Source organism: Micropterus dolomieu, linkage group LG23, assembly GCF_021292245.1.
Source record: "Micropterus dolomieu isolate WLL.071019.BEF.003 ecotype Adirondacks linkage group LG23, ASM2129224v1, whole genome shotgun sequence".
In the NCBI taxonomy this organism is placed as follows: domain Eukaryota; kingdom Metazoa; phylum Chordata; class Actinopteri; order Centrarchiformes; family Centrarchidae; genus Micropterus; species Micropterus dolomieu.
The window spans coordinates 3,241,478-3,259,682 of NC_060172.1; the positions used below are offsets into that span (position 1 = coordinate 3,241,478).

An 18,205-nucleotide genomic window follows, 5' to 3' on the forward strand; every position below is an offset into this window, starting at 1 on the left:
CAGCTGCCAGGCTTTTAACCAGAACAAAGAAATATGACCACATTACTCCTATTTTAGCTTCATTACACTGGCTCCCAGTATGTTTTAGAATTGATCACTTTTAAAGCTCTTCATGGCCTCTCGTCTTGTTATATTTCTGACCTTTTAGTCCCATACGCAAGCACGTACCTTGAGATCCTCGGGCAGAGGTCTGTTGTCTGTTCCAGAGTCTCGACTGAAAACTAAAGGGGACAGAGCGTTTGCTGTCAGGGCCCCGAGGCTCTGGAACAGCCTGCCCGAGGAAATCAGGTCGGCTGAGTCAGTGAACTCTTTTAAGTCCCTTCTTAAAACATACTTTTATAGGAGAGCTTTTCCCGATCTTATTTGACTTTATTTTATCCCTTTTATTTTATTGTATTTTACTAATTTTATATTATAAAACATGTGATGTTGTACTGTAGGGTAGTACTGCAGTACTGCGATGTTGTACTGTAGGGTAGTACTGCAGTACTGCGATGTTGTACTGTAGTGTAGTACTGCAGTACTGCGATGTTGTACTGTAGTGTAGTACTGCAGTACTGTGATGTTGTACTGTAGTGCAGTACTGCAGTACTGCGATGTTGTACTGTAGTGCAGTACTGCAGTACTGCGATGTTGTACTGTAGTGTAGTACTGCAGTACTGTGATGTTGTACTGTAGTGCAGTACTGCAGTACTGCGATGTTGTACTGTAGTGCAGTACTGCAGTACTGCGATGTTGTACTGTAGTGTAGTACTGCGATGTTGTACTGTAGTGCAGTACTGCAATACTGTGATGTTGTACTGTAGTGCAGTACTGCAGTACTGCGATGTTGTACTGTAGTGTAGTACTGTGATGTTGTACTGTAGGGTAGTACTGCAGTACTGCGATGTTGTACTGTAGTGTAGTACTGTGATGTTGTAGTGTAGTACTGCAGTACTGTGATGTTGTACTGTAGTGCAGTACTGCAGTACTGCGATGTTGTACTGTAGTGTAGTACTGTGATGTTGTACTGTAGGGTAGTACTGCAGTACTGTGATGTTGTACTGTAGGGTAGTACTGCAGTACTGTGATGTTGTACTGTAGGGTAGTACTGCAGTACTGTGATGTTGTACTGTAGTGTAGTACTGTGATGTTGTACTGTAGGGTAGTACTGCGATGTTGTACTGTAGTGCAGTACTGCAGTACTGCGATGTTGTACTGTAGTGTAGTACTGTGATGTTGTACTGTAGGGTAGTACTGCAGTACTGTGATGCTGTGCTGTAGGGTAGTACTGCAGTACTGTGATGTTGTACTGTAGTGTAGTACTGTGATGCTGTGCTGTAGGGTAGTACTGCAGTACTGCGATGTTGTACTGTAGGGTAGTACTGCAGTACTGTGATGTTGTACTGTAGTGTAGTACTGTGATGTTGTACTGTAGTGCAGTACTGCAGTACTGTGATGTTGTACTGTAGTGTAGTACTGCAGTACTGCGATGTTGTACTGTAGTGCAGTACTGCAGTACTGCGATGTTGTACTGTAGTGTAGTACTGCAGTACTGTGATGTTGTACTGTAGTGTAGTACTGCAGTACTGCAGTGGTTTATGGGTAGCGCTCAGCTGGGGGCCCCGACTCTCCGTCTGTTTTTTGAATTGTAGGAAATTTATGTTCTCGACAGGAAGTCGTCGTTAAACTCTGTGACACCTGTCGGCCAATCAGAAGCGTTGTGTCCTGGTCTGAAAGTCCAATCCCGACCCGCCGAGTGACCTTACTGCAACTTTAACTTTGCGTTCTTGTTTATTTCATGTTTCAATCTGCCAGCAGAGAAACTCCAGGATCTGGTTTCAGCGTCACTTCCTTTCCTCTCAGCAGTAAAAGCAGATTTCTGCGGTTTCAAACAGAGACTTTAGTGTGTTGCAGGAAGGAAGAGAATCGGTGTGAACTACAGGTCTGTAGTTTAACTGCAGGGCTCCAGCTGTAGGGGCCCGGGGGGCCCGGGGGGCCCGGGGGCGGGGTGATTGATGGGGGACAGCTGGCTCTGCTCTGCCTCCACCAACAGCTGCTGAAAATAGACCTGAGAGACACAGAGAGGAAACCATGAACCCACATCCACTTCAGTCCAGATCCTCTTTGATACAAACACAAAGTGAGTCGGTCTCAGACCAGATCAGACCTCTGAGACCAGCAGAGACCAGAACAGAACCAGCAGGTCCCAGGTGAGCTCAGCCATGTAAGGTACACAGCGCTTCATGATGATGAACCTCAGGAGGGGCGACACAAAAACAGAAAACACAACAAGAGAAGATTAAACGCTCCTGATTTCTAAAGAGAATTTAAAGTCCGGACTCCGGCGGCCTGATGTCCTCAGGCAGCTCGATCCAGATCCTCTGGGTTCTGGCGGTCAAAGCTCTGTCCCCTTTGGTTGTCGGCCTGGACTCAGGGAAACACAGGAGACCCCCGACTGAGATCTCAAACTACGCAAATGCTCATAAGGAGTTAAAAGATCCAAAATATGATCCAGAGCCGGGTCCCAGAGAGCCTTAGAATCAGAGCCAGAGGCTGAACCCGGTGTGATCGGACCTCCTGGTTCTGGTTCAAGAACAAATGAGGCCATCAGAGAATTAAACAGCAGGATCCTTAATGTGATCCAGTTCTGACCTGCAGCAGTTCTTCATTAACAGCTCAGTTCAGTCTGCTGGTCTGAGACCGACCCTGGTTTCCTCTAAAGCCTCAACAAATTTAGAAAAATATCTAATTGTGATCATTTTTACTGATATTGTGAAAGTAGAGGGAGCGATGGTTTTTACAGTCCGCTGACTCCTCCCACACTCTTCTCTGCTTCCTGCAGCGTGTTGTTGGGTGCGCTTGTTTTCGTTACCTTGCTGCCTAAAAACAGCCGTCTGTCGGAGCCGGATCTAATGTTTGATTCCATGTTATTTGATATATAATTCACGGCTTCCCACCTTTGCTGAGTGAGAGATTTGTCTGAGAGGAATTAAAGGCCTGCTCCAGATGCAGGGCTGTGAACTGAAAACTGAAAGTATTTTAAGTTTCACTGAAAAACAGAAACTGCAGCTCCACAGAATTTCATCTAAAATGCTATTCTGACCTTTAGGAAGTGCTGTAACGTCTGGATGACGGTTCAGTCCTGGTTTCCACTGAGACTCACTGCTATCAGAGAGGATCTGGACTGAAGTGGATCTGGGCTCTTGGTTTCCTCTGTGTCTGTAATGGTTTCCATGTGTTGCAGCAGTCAGCAGACAGGAATGTCCAGCTGAAGCCAGGTCCCCCCCCCCCCCTCATGTGTCAGCTTGTCGCTGTGTTTTATTGAAGCTTCACCTCATGAACAACTGAGAGTATTCTCAGCATGTACCACAGTAAAAGGACCAGAGTACGACCGGCTGACGTCACACCTACCTGCATCGTTATTATTGTTTCAGCTCTTTTTAATCACCTCCACATGTTTCTGAAATCTCAGAAACATGTGGAGGTGGAGGGGCGGCGTGGCGGAGATGCGTTTCTGGCTTTGTGTTCTGTTGTCCTCGGTGCGCTGGTGTCTGTGTGGTTACAGGCCGGCCTCCTGACGCCTCTCTGCTCCCTGATGAAGCTCTGAAACTCGAAGGAACGACGAGTCCGCGTCTGAATAATCTCTCTGATGCAGCCATGAAAACCGAGTTCACCTCGATCTGCTCACAGAAACAGCAGTTTGAAAATGAGCCGGTCGAGCATCTGTTGAACCTTCTGACTGACACAAAGCAAGAGTTTCATATTTTATAAGAATTACAACAGATGAATTCGTAGATGTGACGGATCTGTTGCTGGAAGTTTCTATGGGATGGAGAAAAAAGTTCTGAGAGGTTAAAACTCAGTGTTTGAAAACTTGATATCTTTAGCAAGATCAAAAACTAACTTTACTCCTTCACAACTGCGGCTCTTTTTACCGTGTTTTTGAAACAAAACTGCAGTTTTCGATCTTGCAAAACTTTTTTTGTTACAAGTTTTCCAACACTGAGTTTCACAAAAAGTTGTCCAGTTGTGAAACAATGCGTGATGTTCATCCCATAAGCTTCTCCTTTGAATCAGAGGACGTCCTGCGGTCGGTAGAAACGCCTCTAAACTCTCTGGTAGAGGAATCTCTCTGTTTGTACTTGGATTATGTCAGGAACTCTTCGTCCAATCGACTTCAAACACAGCAGGCGTGTTGCTGCAATTTGGTTCAGAATGAATAAATAAACAGGAGAACAGCGCAGATGTGGGCGGGGCTTATATGTCCGCCATCACGCCAGCGGCTGAAACCTGCAGGATCTTTGATCTGCTGCTTATTTTCATGTTCGGCCTGAAACGTCAGAGAGAAGTTTCCATGTTGAAGTCCAGATGAATCGATCGGTCTATAAAAGGTCCTCACATGTCTGGTTTTGTTTAAACGAGTCCAGAACTTAAAAGAGATTCAGTTTAGAGTCAGAAACAGAGAAACGAGCAGAATCTCACTTTTTAGAAGCTGAAGAATTTAAAAATGAGGCGGTGTCATTGAGGGGGGGGGGGGCAGCTGTGAGTCTGTCCTCTGGTTTGTTATTTTTAACCGAGTTAGCTGGTTTCTCTGCCCCCCCGAGTTCAGACAGGTGATGAGCTCACGTTTCTCCACGTGGCCCCGAATCTCCTGTTTGTTCTCAGCAGACAGGAGGAAGTTACTGACAACCAAACCTCTGAGGAGAAAACAGCTGCTGGTAGATTAACGAGGAGATTCTGAGCGTTTACTGATGTTTTATCAGCGTAAACTATCAGCGGGTCGCTCAGCTGATCAGGTTCTCCTGGTGAAGTCATGTGACCTGCTGGCTCTCAACAGGAATCACAAACCTCTTTACTGCCAAGTAGTTTTTACACAAACAAATCTGCTTCAGTGACTCGTTTAGAAATACAACAACGTGAAAGCGAGCAGATGAACGAGTTTGTTTGTTCAGACGCTGCAGGCTGTTCTGTAAGAGGGGGAGGAGGTCTGGGGGGTCGGGAGAGTCAGGGGGGGTCCTGGTTGATGTGGGGTGAGGTTTTAGTCCTGATGGACTTCAGATCAGGTCGACTAATCTGGTCATGTGGTCAGAATCCTGGACAGACCAGATCTGACAGATCTGACGTCCTACATTTCCCATAACGCACCTGGATTGTCTTTCATCAGAGCGTCCCGACCTGGTAATCTGCGCCGTCTTTCCAACTCCAGACCTCCTGTTTGTAACACAGACTGTGTGTTTTTAGACATTTGTGGCGTCTAACACCAACCTGATGACATCACTATGACATCGTCAGGGTTATTTTCCCCTCAGTGACACAGACGAGTTCATGCGACTGCTGTCACGGGTCGAGGAGTTGTGCTTCAACGCTGAACTCTTAAATGGTCCGTTTCTTCTATGGACTTCTGCGAGTGAGATCTGCTGACTGTCACACTGCTGTTCAGCTCGACTCTGAACAACAAAGGTTCGGTCTTGTTACTGTCAGACACCCCCCCCCACCCTGTCATGTGGTCTGTCCCAGCCTGGGGGGGGTTATGAATGGTGTCTGTGTGTGGGAGTCAAAGGGAGGAGGATGGTCGAGAAAGTGTGTGTGTGTGTGTGTGTGTGTCAGCTGTCGTCACAGTTGGTCTGAAGCATTTCAGCCGACAGCTGGAGGGTCAACAGATCCTGAACACACACACACACACACACACACACTCACACACACACCTTACTAACAGGAAGTGTATTTTGATGCGGCCTGGTGTTGTTTAGGAACATAACTCCGGCGTCCTGCAGAACACGCGGCTGCAGAAATGGCGGTGAACTCGTTCGTTCTGAATGTAGAGAGCACAAAATGTTTGCTTATTAAAGATGTGTTCAGGAAATCAGGAAATCTCTGCGCTTCACTGCGGAGAAACTGCAGCTACTGTTAACTTAAAATCCGTCAGATGTTTCGACCGGTCTTTGAACGCACCATCAAACCCACGTCAGGCCCTCAGACCCGTGCAGAGTTTTCACTGCTTACTGAGGAGTCAGAACATTTAAACAGATCAGTTCAAAACTAAATACTGTGAATATAATTTAAATTTTGGGATGCAGCATCTGGTTTTCATGGACGTCCTGTAACTCATATACAAATAAAGCAGACAGACGACAGAACGCGACCTGACTAACTCACAAAACACACACTCGCATGTTGCAACAGAAAATGAGCAGCAATTCCAGCTCGAACACGTCGTTTTCAGATGGAGAAAGGAAGATAAGCGGAGCCCGGTGATTTCTAAAGATTTACATCTGTGGAGATCCTCGTTACAACAAAATAAAAAGGGATGTTTCACGTGTCTGACAGGATGTGAAGAGCCGAGAGCTCTTTAAAGTAAAAAGGTTTCCATCTAACGTCCGGTTTTATAATGAAAAGAAAAGCTTCAGCAGAAACTCAAAGCGTGAAAGACCCATGCGAGGTCAGGCCTCCAGCTGCTGGCTGGAAATGCACACTCAGGCTTTTACAGGCCACAGGTGTGTGTGTGTGTCTTTAAATATCTGTGGGAAGTTAAACTCTCGAGGTTCTTCGGGATAAACAACAACACACACACATTTACACAGCTGCTGTCCACCTGCTGCGCGTCTGTCTGTGTGGCTGCATCACATTTATTCATTTAGCTGTCGCTTTTATCCAAAGCGACTTCCAGCTGCTACACGTGTCAGACGCCTCTGGTTAAGTGTCTTGCTCAGGGACACAGTGGTGTCTCATTAGGAAGACGGTTTCAAATGTTTTGTTTTGGCCACAACTAAAATATGTTCAGTTTCCTGTCAGAGAGGAGGAAAGAAACCAGGAAACATTCACATTTAAGAAGCTGGAATCAGACGATTTGGACGTTTTTCTTTAAAAAAAATGACCAAAACTCATTAATTCATTATAAAAATAATCTGCGATTAATTTGATAGTTGAAAACTAATTGACTGATCGTTGCAGCTCTAGTTCAATCTGCGTTTGAGTTTTGAGTCCTCTGACCAAAGCTCCTCTTTTAACCGGCGTTAGTTTTAGTCTCACTATCATCGCGTAATTTTAATTTGAAAGTCTGGTCAGCGTTTGAGCGAACAGCTGTTTCACTGGAATGGTTCACACGGGTCAGACAGAGGCAGGATAATCAGTGTAGCCTGAATCGATCAGATCTCTGTCCAATCAGGTCCCTTTCTGCCAGACGCACCGTCCAATCACAGAGGAGTTCAGATGGAAACTGTCTTCATGTCTCCGCCGCCGCTCTGACAGGCTGACGGACTCCAGAGGAGGCGAGGGGCGTCTCCCCTGTGTCCTTGTCTCAGTCAGTACCGAGCGCCGAGCGGCACGGAGACGTTCCCGTCAGCGTGGGAGCTTCCTGTCTGAGCCTGCTGAGGTTATTCTTGCAGCAGTGGAAGGAAATGATTATTATAGATATTACTGATATGAAACAGTGAAATAATGAACCAAACTCCTTCATTTATTTGTTCATTTTAGATCTAAAATGTCTGTTTTGGTGACGGAAACGTTGTTTTTAACTTTGGTACCAGTTGAAGGTTTTTCACTGGAGATTTACAGAAGAACTACAAACATGGCGGAGCTGTGAAGCTTCTCAGCAGTGGTGTGCGTGCTGATGAAGGCGGCTGTTCTGACTGAAAAAGAACGAAACATTTCTATTTTAGCAGAGTTACCCCTGCCCGATGTTATGTTCTTTTATTTAATACGTCGAGTTGTTAAAACAGATGGTTTATTAAAATATTTAACTGTAAACTCGTTTGAATCTATGAGAGATTTCCACCTTTTGATTTTAATTTCCTGTTCACCTGTAATTTAATCACGTTTCAGTGTTTAAATTTTAAATTATTTTCAGGGACACGTGTGATAAAGCAGAGGCCATTTCTTTGGGAGAAGCACAAATTTTAGTGTTTTCAGCCAAATAAACTCATTTTGCAGTAAAATATTTGTGCACATCTTTAACGAGACGTCGTCTGTGTTTTGTACCTCTGCAGTCTGAAGCCTCTTTGGGGGTTTTGTTGCTCTCCTGTTTGTACGCGATGCCGCGGCCCTTCAGACCCCCCCTCTGTCTGTGGAGTTCCTGATCTGGTTTTTAATTCTTTCCACTCCGCCTCCATCACTTCCTCTGCCTCCTCATAAAGCCTCTCTTTCTGAATGTCCCATTACAGAGTTTCTCCCCCGGCCCGCACAGACGCAGCCTTTCTATCAGGACTCCATTGTTTCTCCGCAGCAGGGCGACCTTTTGCTTGTTTGTTTGGTAACCCTTGGCAACCAGAGAGCGTGTCCGCTCGCCGCTGTGGCTGTCGGAGGGCGTTACCGAACGGGACGGGTGATGTTTCAGACAGACGCCTTGTTGTTGTTGCAGCTCAGAAGGTGTTTGGCAGAACACCAGTCCTGCTCTGCTGCAGAGTACGGCGTCCCTGCAGGGTCACAAGACATGAGCAGTTTATATCTGAGGAAGGGTTTTCACACTTCTGTTCATATGTTCTCCTTTCACTCAGTGGGCCTCTTATATGCTGTCTGTTGACGTGTTCTGTGTTATATTTTGTGTTGTGTAACAAAACCTTGAGACGTTCCGCAGCCCGTCCTGTAAATCATATAAAACTCCACGTTTGGCGTGACAGCGTGGGGATGTCTCCTCTTTCCTCGTCTTTGCAAACTTTCTGCATCTTTGATTATATTTTGTTTTAATAACCAGAATCTGCAAAGTAACTAAACCTTGAAAATAAACGGGGTGGAGTGAAAAGAACAAAATGTGCAGCATGAAATGAAAATACTTGAGTAAAGTACCTCAGATTTAGCACAGTCCCTTTCCAGCAGCATGCAAACGCTGAAACAACAAAGTGTGTGTTGGCTGAAAATCAAAACGCTTCAGTAAATCTGTTCTGGGATCAGCTGACCAGGACAAGAGAGACAACGTGAGAGGAGAACAAACAATCTGCAGCAGCTCCTGTTTCCTGGGGAAAGATTACAGCGACGCTCCGAATCCCGAGCCGACTCTAATCTGTGGTCACCGAGCTTCCTGCCGTCTGAGCTCGGAGAGGAAAACATGAAGTCATGAGAGTGAAAACACACTCACACGGCCGGGTTTCCATCACTTCAGAGGAAACTAACCCTGAGCTGACCCCGACAGGGTAACCCCGGTCACGGCCCGGAGGGGAGACCACATGATTACACCCTGAGAGGCCGGGACGTTCCCCCTCCGCTGAGGCCTCACGTTTGATTTGATCTTAATAAGAGGTTCCCCAGAAGGAAGGCGAGCCGCACCATGTGATGTCCCCGCAACATGAGGAAGACATGTCACACACTCCACCTCGGTCCCCTCACATATGGTCAGACACTTGGTCAGAGTCCTTGGCGTTGCTTTTTAACGCCCTGGTTACCCCTTGGTGTTGTTTGTTGACATATAGGGCACCGCGGTGAAGTTAGTAATGATAAACATGCAGCGTCCAGTTAGACTTTCAAAATAAAACCAGTAGGGCTGACCCCAAATAGTCGAAGATTCGATGCTTCGATTGGCGATGAGCCTGAATCTGAGCCTCAATCTCACTGTCGAAGCTTCGCAGCTTATGGGGGAGCTCAACGTCTGATTTTACATACCAATAAGTTAATATACAGCCTGTTACAATATACAACGTTTAATACTGTAAATAAACATGTAAAAAGAATAAAACTTTCAATAACTGTTTTTAAAGTGCATGAATAAATCCAAAATTGTAACCTAACCCTGGGGCGTCAGTGCGTGGAGGTAGTGGCAGGAGGAACACTTGCTGAAGAGACGGAGCTCCAGCTTCACTGGTGTTGTGCCGAGTTGTCGGCACCTCGCGGGACTTTCAGATAATTTATCAATGTTGATGAACCACACAAAGAATATTTTATCGTTTTTAAACAGCCGGCTGCTTGAAATAGATCCGCGAGGAACCGTGACGTGCACGCAGCTGTCAGCAGTAAAACTCAGATGAACGGTGAATGGCAGGTGAGAGAGAGAGAAGATGGTCAACAGTAAGCCTCAGTTAACTTCGGCTCACAATGCCCATGCACAAAAGCACACATGATTCGACTATGTTAACCCTTCGGTCGGGGACAGACCTAAAAACCAGTGGTTGACGTTGGGAAACGTCGCAATTTGGTTATGTTGAGGAAAAGATCATAATTTGTGTCACTAAAATGATTCAACACCGCTCTCCTGGGTCCGGTTTCTGATGCACCGTCCACCCGACCCAAGTCGTCTCATATGGATGCACGGTCATGACCCGCTTGGCATCAGTTTGTAATGTTCTGGGAAGCCCTGTAGCGTCGTTTTTGAACGCTAAGGTAGGTGTATAATATAGAACAGTAAAGGCCAAATAAGGAGGCGGTTAAGGTGAGAGACCCGGGTTCAATCCCCCACTGTGACCCGTCCACTACTGTGTCCCTGAGCAAGACACTTAACCCCTCGTTGCTCCAGAGGCGTGTGACCTCTGACATGTATAGCAATTGTAAGTCGCTTTGGATAAAAGCGTCAGCTAAATGAATGAATGTAAATACTACAAAAGACGGTGTTTCTTTCCCGTGTAAACATTTACTGTTTTTATGCCCAAACCATGACTCTTTTTGTGCCTAAACCTTTTCACAAAGTTTTACAACCTTAACCACAAGTTTAATTTTGCAAGTCGTTGAATCTTTAGTCTTGCTAACGTGACCACGGAGCCCTACGGTGCAAAAAGGGCTCTAAAGGGAACCCGGGGCGTTAAAAATCGACGGGGTCTGAGAAGGTTCTGAAGCTGGTTCTGGTCGTTCTGCTTGTGTTCCGGGATCGGACTCGGGCTCCAACATGTACGGCTGGACCGAAGCTGTGCTTACCTGCTGGAGCGGCTTTGTTTTGGATCACACTAACTTGGTTGTCAGGACCCGCCCTACTCTGCTTCTGATTGGCTGGTAGTCCTTACCTAAAAGCTGCACATGTGCGACTCTCAACAGAGATCTGACAGAAGTGAGATGCTTCACTCTGCAGCTAAAACGGAGCGTTCAACACACAGGGTGCTGCAGCGATGAGTCTGACAAACACATGAATGAAACCACGTCAACCTGTTCTGGTACAAGCCCTGAATAACACGATGAAGCCCTGATGAGCTGAAAGCTGAAAGCAGTCAGCTGGTCTGGAGCTCTGAGAGGTGAAAGTAAGAGAAGCGTCAGCTGGAGCTCCGTCCTGATCAGCAGGTGTCTGAGTAAACAGTTCCCACCAACTCTTTCTAACTCGTCCAACAATCTGCCAGATCCACCCGGGTGATTTACGAGTGTTTTCTCTGCTCCCGGCGTGCCTCCTGATTGGTCGATCCATCAGAAGCTGTAACTGTGTTGGTTTAACGTGCCTCACGGGGGAACATGAGGTTTCCATTGGTCTGTTTTAAAGTTCGAGTTGATGTGGTGAAAGCTCGATGAACTCGCTCCAGAGAAAGAAGTGAAGTGAGTCAGAGGCGGGACTAAACCTTTAGCTGTGTGTGTGTTTCTTTATTAAACAGAGAGAAAGAGTCATCGGACTAAAAGTTGGTCAAACAATCTAGTGTTCGACTCAGTCCTCCCTCAGATTCCTGGACGTGTGCGTTACTGTGTGTATTTGTGTGTGTGTGCATGTGTTTCCCATTTAAAGTGACCTCATCCCTCAGACCGGGGGCCGCATGACTTCATCCTGCCGCAGATCTGCTCGCTGCTGTCGACGGATGAAACCTTCACATTAAAACAAGTCTCCCGTCAGCCCAAAAGATAAACAACGTGAAGCCAAGAACTCTTATTTTGGCGGTGGGATCTAAAATCTCAAGAACAGAACAGGAAAGCGGGTCACGCGAGCTGATCACAAAACATTAGAAGAGCTGAGATGGAACGAAACCACATAAGTTTACTGGCTCCTAATTGGCCGCACTTTCCTTATCCAAACAGTTCAGCCTGAGTCTCGGTGAGCGCTCCAAGCTGCAGGCTGCTGACAATCAGAGCTGAAACTAAAACACTTGAAAATAACAAATGACAGTAAAAGTAGCCTTTTTATAGACGATGGCGTTTGTCCGTCCTCCACGCTGGTCCAGACTGAAGCGCCTCATCAGCTGTTGGGTGGACTGTGATGGAACGTGGTTCAGAGTCCTCCATCATCAGGTCCACATACCTGCTTTCAGCTTCAGGATCTCACTGGAGGCCTAACGGCTGCAAAGCCTCCGTCAGTGACAGCTAATATAAGTTTGCATCCGCTTGTTGACTCCTCCCAGACATTCAGGGTGTTTTTGAAGCTCACTGTCGGCGTGACCGTCCTGGAATAATGCATCCTGGGTGGTGCAGTGGGTACCGCTGTTACGTCTTAGTAAGACGGTCCCGAAAGAAGCCTTTCTGTGTGGGTTTCCTCCAGCTGCTCCGGTTCCCCCCACCATCAGAAACATGTTAGGTTCAGATCTGGAGTTGGCCCCCGGGTCCTGCCCAGCGGGGCCACTGCTCCCGTAAAAACAGAGAATAAATTTAGGATTTATAAAGTACCAGTACTCCTTATCAGCATTCCCAGGTGTTGGGTTTCCTGTTCCTGCTGATCATGAATGCAGCATTAGCTAAACCTGAGAATATTTGACCTCTCCCATGATGCACTGCAGGCGGCCTTCTGAGTCAGTTTTCATTTGCTGAGCGAGCATTTCTATATGATTGTTGTTCCTTTGTGCAGCCCGTTGGTCGACTCCGCTCGGTTTTAAACTGTATAAACACGTTAGATCTGATTTGATGTTGTACGTTGATGCTGAGGATTCCATGTGCAGAACCACCCGCCACTCTCTCTCCCTTTCACCTCTTCATCATGACTTTATTGAGCTTTGCGAGCTTCACTTACTTTGTTTTGTGACGTGCGTGGTGTATCCTGCTGTATACTGCTGGTTCGTGCACCGATGCTCTGCACAAAAGAAGCTCCTCACGGATAAATAAAGGTTTTTCTGTAGAGGTGCTCAGTGAAGGTGCAGACCTGTAATTCGTGTTTGATAATCTCTCTCTGACTGGAATAACCACCTGCAGAGTTAGGAGAAGATCTGATTGGTGATGTTGTCGGATTGTAAGAGCGCACAGCTTCCTTTGGTGTTTACACGCAGCTTTCAACAAACCAAAAGACTCGAGTCCCAGAGAAACCACATTAAGGCCTCCATAAGGGCCTTAAACTAATAAAGCCGGTGAGATGTAGACTACGCAGGTACTGATACTGGATGTGTAGCGATCACCAGCATCTTAGGCTTCACACACAAAATAAGCTCGTAGAAGTGATGAAAACCGTTTTCATCGTCTGACAGATTTATTCCCGTCGTGATAAATCCTCCCCTTTGTCATGTGTGTGACTCTCGTCCTCAGCCGCTAGCTAACGTGGCGCCCGTTTCCCCGTCTGTCCCTCAGACTCTAAAGCCATCGTGGACGGGAACCTGAAGCTGATCCTGGGCCTCATATGGACCCTGATCCTGCACTACTCCATCTCCATGCCCATGTGGGAGGACGAGGACGACGAAGACGCCAAGAAACTGACCCCCAAACAGCGTCTGCTGGGCTGGATCCAGAACAAGGTTCCCCAGCTCCCCATCACCAACTTCCACAGAGACTGGAGGGACGGCAAGGCGCTGGGAGCCCTGGTGGACAACTGCGCCCCTGGTACGTACACATCCAGAACTCTGACAAATAATTAATTAATATTTAACAGAGGCGATGAAGCAGTTACTTTTTTAAAACCAGTTACTGTTTTAAAAAAGCTAAAGTGTGGATGAAGTTGCATTTAAATTACAGAAAGCAGCTGAAGAGATAATTAAAGTTCAGCTGAAAGGGATTCAGATGTTGGCTGAGGTCACCGGGCTGAAAGAGCTGAAGCTGTTTAAGTTCAGGCTGAAATCACGTTGAGTTATCTCAGCTCGCACAGCACAGGTTAGATTTGGTGAAACTGAACTCCAGCGTCTCGCTGTGCTGCCTTCAGGTCTTTGTCCAGACTGGGAGACATGGGATCCCAGTCAGCCGGTGGAGAACGCCAGAGAGGCCATGCAGCAGGCTGACGACTGGCTCGGAGTGCCACAGGTAACACTCACCTGATCCTGAGTCCACCCAAACAAAACCACAGCCAATTACAGAAAACATCGAGGACTATTATATTATATCACTCTTATATTATTCTATTATATTATTTTAACATAATCTCAAAGGGAACATTTATAATATAGACGTTTCTCTGCAGTGCTGTCGGCAGGATTTAGTCCTACGTCTCCCCACGCTGCTGAAAATCTTAACAACAAAAACAAAAAGATTTATTTATTTAGTTAAATGTTCTACTAAACTATTTCCCAACACGATGGCCTTATTTCTGTATTTATTGGCTTAAAATGGTAGTTTTTGTCCTTATTCTCCAAATGTTTTTCTCTTTGTTTATTACTCTGAAAGCTATTACTTCAGTAAAGTTCATTTATCCCTTTAAACCTGTAGCAATTGTTCAAACTGTATTACACATTTTAAAAGAGAGTCAAATTTGAATATATTAAAGTGTAAAACAACACTTAAATCTGCCTATAATTTATCCGCCAACTATTAGTTTATAATGTTCAAACTCATTCAGTTGCTGAAGTGCTTAAACAAACTGAAGGAGACAAATGATATGATGTCAGTGTTTGTGTAATCAGTCTTTAGCTGTGCTGTGATGCAACAGGCGGCATCAGGAACTTTCCTTTCACACGTGTTGGATGGCGCTCTGGTCTATTTCCAGCCTGCGGAGCGATCCTGCAGCCAGCAGTTTAAATTAGCAGCAGAGTGGAGGACGAAACACAAACTGTGGATGATGAACGACTGTTAGCTGTTGACTCGTTAAAGTCATAAAGTCATAGTTTCCATCTTTAGACGACCTTCCTGTGTGAGAAATGATGATGTGTTTTTAAGAGCTACAACAAGTGAAGCAGATGTTTTTAGATTTCAGATTTTCAGATCTTGTTTTGAGACGTTTGTTCTGTTAACGGTCTGGATTATTACTGGAAACGACACTTTCTATGACATGTGGTTAAACTAACCAATCAGAAGCTAGGAAGACACTGGGGCACAGTAAACGTGAGATAAACCCACAGTTAAAGTCAGACTTCGTTAGCTTTACTCTCTTTTTTTAAGGGAATGGTTCTGAAGAAACACTGAGGTCATGACGTCAGCACCCTCAGAAGATTTTACCAAAAAATAATTAACATTTTAAAGATTATTTTAATAAAATTCATATTGAATTTGTTCAGTTATTCTCTCTGTACATTATATTCCCCAGCGGAAAGGTGCAAATGCTGTTTCAAAGCTTTTTCCACACTGACAGGAGGCATAAAACTAACTGCATTAAAGCACCAAATAAACAAAATCTAAATCAACAACAAAGTAATTCAATTAAAGTAAAAACAGGAAATATATTACAAATATTTAAAAATGAATATCAATGTAAATGGATTTTAATACGAAGAGCTGCATGTGCAGTAGAGCGAAGCAGAAAAGCAGAATCCTTTAAAAGTTGTCCAATTTAAACATCCTGGGTGTAAATATATATTTATAAAATATATATATATAGAGCCATCAGTGCCCTCAGTAATATAAAATAAAATGTTAGAAACTTAATAAACTGTTGGAGTTTGAGGCAGCTGGCAGTGTTATGAAGCTATTTTATAGTTTCAATAATATGTTGTGTAATGTGGTGTTCTCCAAGGCTCCGTTCTCGGTCCTCTTCTGTTCAACATCTACACGCTCCTGATAGAAACACCCAAATATCTGAACATCAGTGTGCAGATGATGCACAGGTTTACATCACAAACATTCTTGTAGTTAAACAAAGGTAAACACTGAAATCATTGTTTTTGGTCCAGAAAAAGAAAGATTACAGTGCTCAACGTCAATTTCAACTAATTTTATTTCTGTATAGAAATCCCTAAATGTTTCTTTTTTATATTGCCTTGTGCTTCTTTTATAGCTCGACTTCATGCCTTTTGAATGTGTTACTTATAAAGATATATATAAAAAATCATAAACAAAAATACTCGTTCTACTTTTATACTTGTATGTCAGGGGTGTTGATGGAGCAGTGGATAAGACACATGCCTTTGGTGTGAGAGACCGGGTTCAAATCCACTGCGAGACACCAATGTGTCCGTGAGCAAGACACTCATTGCTCCAGAGGCGTGCGACCTCTGACATGTATAGTAATTGTAAGTCGCTTTGGATAAAAGCGTCAGCTAAATAAATAAATGTAATAAATTCAGATGCAAGGCTTATTATAGAAGTAGTATTTGGACACAGTGTTGCTGATGCTGGTACTAGTGGTATGCTGGTATTTAAAAACTGCTGTGCTAATGAACAACAGAATCCATTAAAGGAGCAGCTGTTAAACATTTAAAGACCTTTGATGCGTTCACCAGCTCAGACTCATTCCTCCATTATTTGGTCTCGTTAAAATGATGAACTTCTATTTTTTGTCTTTAGTCTCCAGTTTTTCTTCCATCAGTGATTTTGGACTGAAGACAATCAGATCTGATTTCAGCGAAGCAGTTTTACATGGTTTGCTAATAAAAACTGTCCTGGTTCCATTTAAAAAGAGTCTTTGATGTGTTTTTGGAAGGAACCGGTTTCTTGTTTATTAGCGGGATGATCTGCAGCAGTTTGTGTGCTCATCATGTGTTCGTATCATCATTCATCTTCAGGTGATCGCTCCAGAGGAGATCGTTGACCCGAACGTGGACGAGCACTCTGTGATGACCTACCTGTCTCAGTTCCCCAAATCTAAACTGAAGCCCGGCGCCCCACTGAGGGCGAAGACCCTGCACCCGAAGAGGGCCAAAGCCTACGGACCCGGTGAGGAACAAACACAGCACCAAAGTCCACCCCAAAACTGATCAGATTAAATTTTATTGGCTTCAAGTTAAAACCAGCAGCTGTTTCCCTGCTAGAATGGTTTAAATTTTTTTAAACAGTGGCAGAGCAGTGGTTTTATCTGGAGAACTGCAAAAAAATTTGCAAAATGTTCATTTTGCAACACAATCCTGTATTTATTGCTGCTGTCAGCTGGTTTCATGGTCTCATGTCTCTTTCCTTCCTTCCTTTCACGCGTCTCTCAGGTATTGAGCCTCGAGGTAACGTGGTTCTGAAACCAGCTGAGTTTCTGGTGGAGACAGTGGAGGCTGGACTGGGTGAGGTTCTGGTTTATGTGGAAGATCCAGAGGGACACACAGAGGAGGTGGGAACACACACTCTTGGATAGATTCAGTCAAACGCAACAAAGTGAAACACAACTGAGACGTTTTGTCTTTCTGTCCCCTTCAGGCCCGGGTGATCCCCAACAACGACAAGAACAGAACCTACTCCGTGGTCTACCTGCCCAAAGTGGAGGGGCTTCATAAAGTAAGACACATCAGTGGAAGAAATATTTAAAAGGTCCAAATCATATAGCACAGAGGTCGCTAGCTTTCAGAGCTTTCAACTACATCACGTGGTCTTCTTTAGCGAATGGAGCTGCTCATGTGCCATCACGGCTGTGTTCGGAACGGAAGGCAGTTGCCTCAGAAGGCATCACTTTCAAGTGAAGGCAGCTCTGTTTACATTGTTTTCGAATAGCCTTCTAGGGCAGCACTTATAGCAACGCGTGACATCAGCACGCCGTCTGGCGTCTCTTCTGGCTGTCGGAAGAGACGCTAGCCTTAGCATCAGCTGAATGAAAAGCCAAACAGCTAACAGATGCCTCAGAAATCATACTGAACAAACTTGGTTGGTTACAGTCATGGGCTGATATTATAGTTCAGTGTTTAGTTCTCGCTAAATTTTCAAAAATCAAAGCAAGAAAACTAGTAAAAACTTTTAATTTGTTTAATTTGTTTGTCCGCCGTCTTAACCAGTTTACGAGAGCTACGGCGGCTGTAGCTGCGCTGTTTTATGGATAATAGGCTGCATCAAAACTAGCCGTTACTGGGGCAGCTTGAAGGCTTCTCAGGAAACAGGAAGAGATCGTTTGAGCCGTTTCGAAAAGCACTTGATGCCTCGCTGTCCTGATAGACACCTTCTGAGTCAGCAGTTTAGCCCGTTTCCAACACAGCCCACATGATGTAACTTGGTCATGAGATATCTGTCCAATCTCTCCAGTCTGACAAATCTTTGCAGCACTTTAGGTTCAATGGACTCGCCAACAGATCCTGTTAGAGGTCCTAGGACACCTTCATCTATTTGGGTGAAAATTGGAACCATTTAGGGATTCCCTTTTGGA

At 45.1% G+C, this 18,205-nt stretch overlaps 1 protein-coding gene across 10 annotated transcripts in view; it reads left to right on the plus strand.

The window, feature by feature from the left end:
• LOC123963275 (filamin-C-like) overlaps positions 1-18,205 on the plus strand; it is a 60,375-nt gene that overhangs the window by 3,865 nt on the left and 38,305 nt on the right. For all 10 annotated transcript variants that reach the window (XM_046040014.1, XM_046040008.1, XM_046040012.1 and 7 more), the window contains exons 2-6: positions 13,360-13,608; positions 13,925-14,022; positions 16,653-16,803; positions 17,067-17,185; positions 17,272-17,349. In XM_046040014.1, coding sequence (XP_045895970.1) covers positions 13,360-13,608; positions 13,925-14,022; positions 16,653-16,803; positions 17,067-17,185; positions 17,272-17,349 — 695 coding nt within the window. The remainder of the gene's footprint in view (positions 1-13,359; positions 13,609-13,924; positions 14,023-16,652; positions 16,804-17,066; positions 17,186-17,271; positions 17,350-18,205) is intronic.